The sequence below is a fragment of the Mandrillus leucophaeus genome, unplaced genomic scaffold (assembly GCF_000951045.1).
Source record: "Mandrillus leucophaeus isolate KB7577 unplaced genomic scaffold, Mleu.le_1.0 Scaffold708, whole genome shotgun sequence".
NCBI lineage: Eukaryota > Metazoa > Chordata > Mammalia > Primates > Cercopithecidae > Mandrillus > Mandrillus leucophaeus.
The window spans coordinates 554,271-561,054 of NW_012107675.1; the positions used below are offsets into that span (position 1 = coordinate 554,271).

The following is a 6,784-nucleotide window of genomic DNA, read 5'->3' on the forward strand; positions in this document are numbered from 1 at the left end:
AAGGAAGAAAGAAGGGATGAAAGAAGGGAAGAAAGAAAGAAAAAGAAAGAAAGAAAGAAAGAAAATCACAAGACATACGACATCTCTAAAATGTCTTGTATTAACTCAGCCCACTCTAAGCATAAAAGAATTATCAAAAGAAAGTTACCATCGAGCAGTCTTGATTACTTTAGACACTGCACAAAGTGTTGGGCCTCAGGAAGTCAGAGGACAGGTAATGACATGACGCACAAACATCTGGTTAGAGCTTTCACCATCCCTGCCTGGATCACTAAAGTAGTCTCCTTCCTTCCAACCTCATTGCCACCCCATTGCCTACAAAAGTTACTTTTCCGGCAGGGCAGCCGTGGTGGCTCACGCCTGTAATCCCAGCCCTTTGGGAGGCAGGCAGATCACCTTAGGTCAGGAGTTCAAGATCAGCCTGGACAACATGGTGAAAACCCATCTCTAGTAAATACAAAAATTAGCTGGGTGTGGTGGCGGACACCTGTAATCCCAGCCACTTGGGAGGCTGAGGCAGGAGAACCGCTTGAACCTGGAAGGCGGAGGGTGCAGTGAGCCGAGATCGCACCACTGTAACTCCAGCCTGGGCAACAGAGTTTGACTCACTCAAAAAAAAAAAAAAAAAAAAAGAAAGAAAGAAAAAGAAAAAAGAAAAAGAAAGAAAATGAATGAAAAAAGTTACTTTTCCAAAACACAGAAGTAATTAGGTCCCATGCCCGATAGCCTCTTTCACCGGCAACCACAAACCTTATCCAGCCACATCAACACCCATATCTGGGAGATCTGTGCCCTTCCACCTTTGTCCCTCTTTGCTCTGCCGGGAAGGGCCCTCCTCGCTCTGCGGGGAAGGGCCCTCCTCGAACCTTCCTTTTTATCCCTCTCACTAGAAAAGAACTCTCTGGGAACTCCTACTTATCCCTCAGGGCCCAAATCCAAAGGTATGTCTGGTAGTGACCCGCCCAGACGCTCCCAGGCTGTGATCCTGAGCGAAGGGATCCCACCGCCTTCCGGGTGCTCTGCCCACCATCCTGTGAAGTTGGGTATGTACTCAGCGACCGACCGTGGGGCTGAGGCTTTCGCAGCAAAACTAACCCTTTGTAGAAGTCAAGGGCAGGTATTGCTAATAGCTCAATAACTTAAACAAACAAACAAAAATTAGCAGCCATTAAATGTCTGAATGAGATGTGTGAAAGAATGAACTATATACAATTGCAAATGGAAGTCGGTTTCAGGGAAATGCATGATTCAACTTTCAGCTTCCCTATCTACCATCTGCATGACTTAGGACACAGACGTTTACATCTGAACTGTAAAACGAGGACAAGAATATTCACTGGCCACACCTCCTATGAGGATCAAGTAAGAAAATGTATGCGAAGGACCCAGCACAGCCCTGGGATTCTACACAGGAGCACGGCCTCCCACTCAGTCCCCACAGAGCTGCATGCAAAGGACCTCAGTAAGAAGCCAGGTGGCAGAGGGAAGGGTTGTATGGCTGAGCAAAAGAAAGACAAGGTAGAGAACAGCAAATAAAGGCAGAGAGGCAGGAGAAGGGAATTATGGAAGAAGGTCGCTTAAGCTCAAGGCGTCTCCTTTAGCAGGAAAAGATTCGGCAACCCCAACCAAAATTATCAAAGCCGGCCAGGCGCAGTGGCTCATGCCTGTAATCCCAGCACTATGGGAGACCCAGGTGGGTGGCCAGGGATTCAAGAGCAGCCTAAGCCCCGTCTCTACTAAAAATACAAAAATTAGCCGGGCGTGATGGCAGACGCCCGTAATCCCAGTTACTTGGGAGGCTGAGACAGGAGAATCGCTTGAACGTGGGAGGTAGAGGTTGCAGTGACCGGAGATTGCACCACTGCATTCCAGCCTGAGAGACAGAGTGAGACTCCTTCCCAAAAATAAATAAATGAATACATAAAATTATGAAAGCCACTGACTTAGTCTTTGGCAAAGAAGTGAACATCCATACGCCTGAGTTCTGCCTCCTCTCGGTTACCTTGAGCAAGTCTTTTACACCCAGAAGCCCTCCAAACCCTCCTCTTTAAATGAGAGTTGAGGGTGCATTTCCAAGGGTGCTTCAGTCCCTTCCACTATATACAATAACCCTGCAACTTCTGCACGTAGAAAGGCCACAAGGCTTTCTTCAGTGCGCTAAAAGGAACATCATAAAATTAAGATGAAGTCAGAATATTTGAAATGGGCTTGACTCTCAAATTCCAAGACGTAAAATTAATTAAGTCATTAGCTGATAGGCACAACTCAGGACACCTCCCAAGAGAACAAGTAAATGAACTGCTTTCAAAGGAGTGAGCATTTTAAAACCCCCTCAGGATCTCACTAACATCTCCCCTTCCCCCACACTTGGCCTAAAACAACAAAGGAAAGGAGGGAGACATTCTGTTTGTTTGTTTTACGGGCTTTCTTGTTAATTTTTTAGGAATGGAGTAAATAGTAAGATAGGATGAATATAACAGTTCTGTGGACTGATGCATGCCTTTCTGCAGCTTGCACAGGAATTAAAGTAGGGGAAGGTTTGGAGTATCTCTATACAATGGATGTTTTCTAAGCATGCTGGGAAATGGGTGTAAATTGTAGAAACAAAGCAAAAACAGAGGAAATTTCAGGTTTGGGGGAGGTGCATCTTGCAGGATCCTGCAAACAATAGGCACTTACTAACCCCCTTCCCAGTTAACAAGCAGATTTAAAGGCTGGGCTTCGCCTTAGAAGTCCCCAAATCCTGTAGGCAGAAGCTGAAGAACCATGACAATTTACCAAATGGATAAATCAGTCCTGAAAAAAGGATCTAGCACACCTAACTGTATCTAACAACCTTAGCAATTCCTGCTCTTAAAAACAACTTCCCTCCCCTACCTAACAAAAGGAATGCTGTGTCTGCCAACTATGGAGTAAAGAAAAAAGGGTAAAATTCCACAGGATTCGAACTCAGTTTTGCGCTTCTCAATAGAAGTCTATATATGTCATAGGGAAAGGTGACATGCTTTGAAAACCCTGGCCTACCACATGTTGTAGTGTTAGTGAAAAGAATGGTACATTTCACAAGAACACCAAGGTTTCACAGCTCAGGGCTTACAAACCTGTTGCTTACAAACATGTTGCAATTTACCATTAGTTTCCAGTGGAAGCACGGGGATTTTAATTTGCATGATGAAACTGCCCAAAATGTAGTTTCAGCCAGAGCAGAATTTATTCACATCTTTGTAAATACACCCCATTATATTACAGCAGGCACATGTGTCTTGACAAAACAATGTTTTGATGTGATTCCTGCATTTAAGAAATACATACTTTTTTTTTTTTCCTTTTTCATTCAACAAAGCCATGTTCTCAGCACCCAGTTAAGTCAGGAGCACTGGAGATAGAAAAATGAGTAAGACACTGACCCTGCCCTCCAGGCACTCACTATCTAGTAATTTTTTTTTTTTTTTTTGCAAGCTTGTTTCCTCTTAATTCGATATCTATTTGTATATTCACTTATTAGAATTTATTTATTCTAGCACTGCTCAAACATTTTCATGCTGTAAATTATACTATTATTTCTTTTCTAAACGAGCACTTTGTTAACAATTATCTGAAAGCAACTATTTGGTACTTAACTGTGCATGGACTGAATTAATCTAAATGCAAAATGTGTCCTAATGAACTCAAACAACCATCCTGTATTTACTGAGATCCATGACTCTGGGGCAATACTTTCACTGGGTTATAATCAACAAAATCCCCTGGGGGACAACTGCTCAATAGTGCTCATTCACCTAAAAATGTTTTTACCTACTAAGCTGTGAGTTGTGTCATTTCAAATTTCCACACACAGTAGTGATAGGCTGTGTGGTTTGATTTCCACAATCAGAAGAATCTGAAAAAGTAAAATAGAACTGTGTCTGAAATCTGTTAAGGATGATGTTCAGACGTGTAATTTCCTGACTACCTCTACTCTCCTCTTCAAATTCAGTATGGAAAAAGAATCTTGTAAGTCACATTTTACTTAAAACACACAGGATTTCCAAACATACTGAATTACACTTCTACTGAGTTCATCTGAGATAGTTAACTATGGAGCGTCATGACATCAGGATCCCTACTGGTGGGGCCAGCGACTGGGGACAAGTCTAACATTGTCACTAACAAGGTATGTGCCATTGGCCAAGTCACTTCACCTGTCTAGATTGATAGATGATTGCAAAATCTCATATTTTAAATAAAAAAGGAAGGAAATGGTGTCTCTTGTTTCAGCGAGAATAAAGTCAACTGTCAATTTTGTGTCTTGATGTATATCCCCGAAGATGCAGTTTGTATAAACACTTGGATGACAGCTTTCCCTCCCTTTTAGCCTAGTGTCTCCCTACAAGGCATCTACAAAGGAGCAGTAAGCCATGTCTTCCTCTGAATTTTACTAAGGAACAATCTCCATGCCCATTTACCCCAGATAAACAAGGGGAAAACAAGAGCAGACACAACCTGTCTGGGACAGGCTTCACGTTCTTCCCAGCCTGATACTGAATGATTAGCTGAGGTACATATTTTCTTTGCTCCTGCATCTGCCCTTTCAATAGCAGGTTTGAGCTTCTGAAGCCCCACCCCATCTTTTAACTCAGCCAAAGAACACTTGACTACAACTGACCCAACAGTGCTGGAATCTGCCAGGGAAGGGAAAGCAAATCTGCAGAAAATGCCACCGGCCAACCCTCTTCCCCAAAAGAACCCTCAGCCCAACTTTCATTTCAGCAGGCCCCTGACCCTCCCCGCCCCCAGCCCAATGCCCTAGAGTAAGGGATACAATGGGATATTATCAAACCAATTTCCTCAGTGACTGAAAACTTAGAGCTGGGTCTAGGCAAGAAATAACAAGATAACTTAAAAACAGTCTATAGGCCGGGCGCGGTGGCTCATGCTGTAATCCCAGCACTTTGGGAAGCCGAGGTGAGCGGATCACGAGGTCAGGAGTTCGAGACCAGCCTGGCTAACATGGTGAACTCGCGTCTCTAATAAAAATTCAAAAATTAGCCAGGCATGGCATTGCGCACCTGTAATCCCAGCTACTCAGGAGGCTGAGGCAGGAGAACTGCTTGAACCCAGGAGGCGGAGGTTGCAGTGAGCTGAGATTGTGCCACTGCACCCCAGCCTGGGCAACACAGCAAGACTCCATCTCAAATTAAAAAAAAAAGAAAGAAAAAAAGAAAAAAACAGTTTATCACAACTTTAAAATGTCCATTGGGTTTTCTGGAACTTCAGTGAAGGATCATATTCACCTGTATAGTTCAGAAAATGCAAAAACAAAACCTTTTAAATCTAAAATATATATTAGATGTAGGTATATTATATATATGTGCTATATATAATATGTAAATGTATACTGTATGCATATTTATATACATTTTTCAATACTGGAGAGTGACAAGAGCAGATAGAAATCTTTAACCAACCCTCGCTGGTTCTCTGTACAGTAAGAATCATAAATACCAATGGTCACCTGAAAATGGAGTAACTGGGCTTTTAGCATGTCTAGAAGGAAGAGACAGGAGACTGTTTGAAGGAAACAAACAAACAAAACCTGAAAGAGAGCTACATTTACTGAGGATCTACTATATGCTAGACAGTCTGTTGAGTACTTGATACACACATCAACCCAGCTAAATCTCAGAAACCCCAAGAAGCAAGTCTTCTTGTCTTCAATTTTCAGGTAATGAAATTGAGGATCAGAGAGGTTGAATAACTTGACCAAGATCATGTAAACAGTCAGTTGGAGAGCTGGCATTTGGCCTACTATAACTGAAGCCCAAGAGTTTAATCACTGTGCTAAAAACTGTACACGGTTTATCATTCCCAAAGAAGAACTTCTGTCACTCCATCTCCTCCCATTCAAAAAATATAAGATCTCAAAGCAAATCTAGAGCCTTTTCCGAGAGTCTTTTATGTATGGATTAAGATATCTGACTGTAATAACCCTCACCCATCCGATTCCAGTCTACCTGCCTAACTAGAGCTCCACCAAAGCAAATCTATTACTTCCCCAAGGTATTCAACCCTGAGCAGGTTAAAATTTCATCCTCCATACAGAAGTACTGCTTCCCAGAAACTATGCCAAATCCAGGGGCGGTTTTAGTCACCGGACATTTCAAAATACATGACAGCACAGATTTAGCAAAATACGTCCTATTGTTTTAGCCCCAAACATATAAAACAAATATCCTGTAACTCCACGAACTGAAAAACTGCAAAAAAAAGTAGGTGAACATTTTGGTAGTTCTGAGTAAGGAAATGTTTGTTTTCCCTCTTGTGGTCAAACAACAAATGGTGAAGAGATAAACATCAGTAACATCAGCCTTTTCCCTAATCCAGCATCAACCAAATATTTATTTACAACTACCCTTTGAAGGCTTCTTCTTTCTCGCCTTTTCCACACCAACATCTCAGCAGGTGTCCCAGATTAAATTGTTGAATATCATACCCGATTGTTGAAAAAATACCTTTTGACGGGACCTGTGGCTGGTTATTTTTTAATTAGGGTTTGAAACCCTATACCATGTGTATTTAGCACCCTAAGAACTACAGCCAGAGAAGGACGCCTCTGCGGAGTGGGTTGCCCAGTGGGTGGGCGAGAAGGGAGCCCCGTCTTCAGAGGGGCTGCTGCGAACTGCGCTTCCTGCGCCGCCCCCTCCCCAGGTAACTCACCAGGATGCCCATCACATCGGTCCAGAGTTGGGAGAACGCCTCGGACGTGCCTGCGCCAGGCTCGGGCTCCGGTTCTGGCTCCGGCGCG

The 6,784-nt window shown here is 43.1% G+C and overlaps 1 protein-coding gene across 1 annotated transcript in view; it reads right to left on the bottom strand.

Annotated features, from left to right (window-relative positions):
* Positions 1-6,778, bottom strand: part of SASH1 (SAM and SH3 domain containing 1) — a 233,926-nt gene extending 227,148 nt beyond the window's left edge. The window contains exon 1 of the mRNA XM_011964815.1: positions 6,697-6,778. Coding sequence (XP_011820205.1) covers positions 6,697-6,708 — 12 coding nt within the window. The 5' untranslated portion in view covers positions 6,709-6,778. The remainder of the gene's footprint in view (positions 1-6,696) is intronic.
* Between the last annotated feature and the right edge of the window lie 6 nt (positions 6,779-6,784).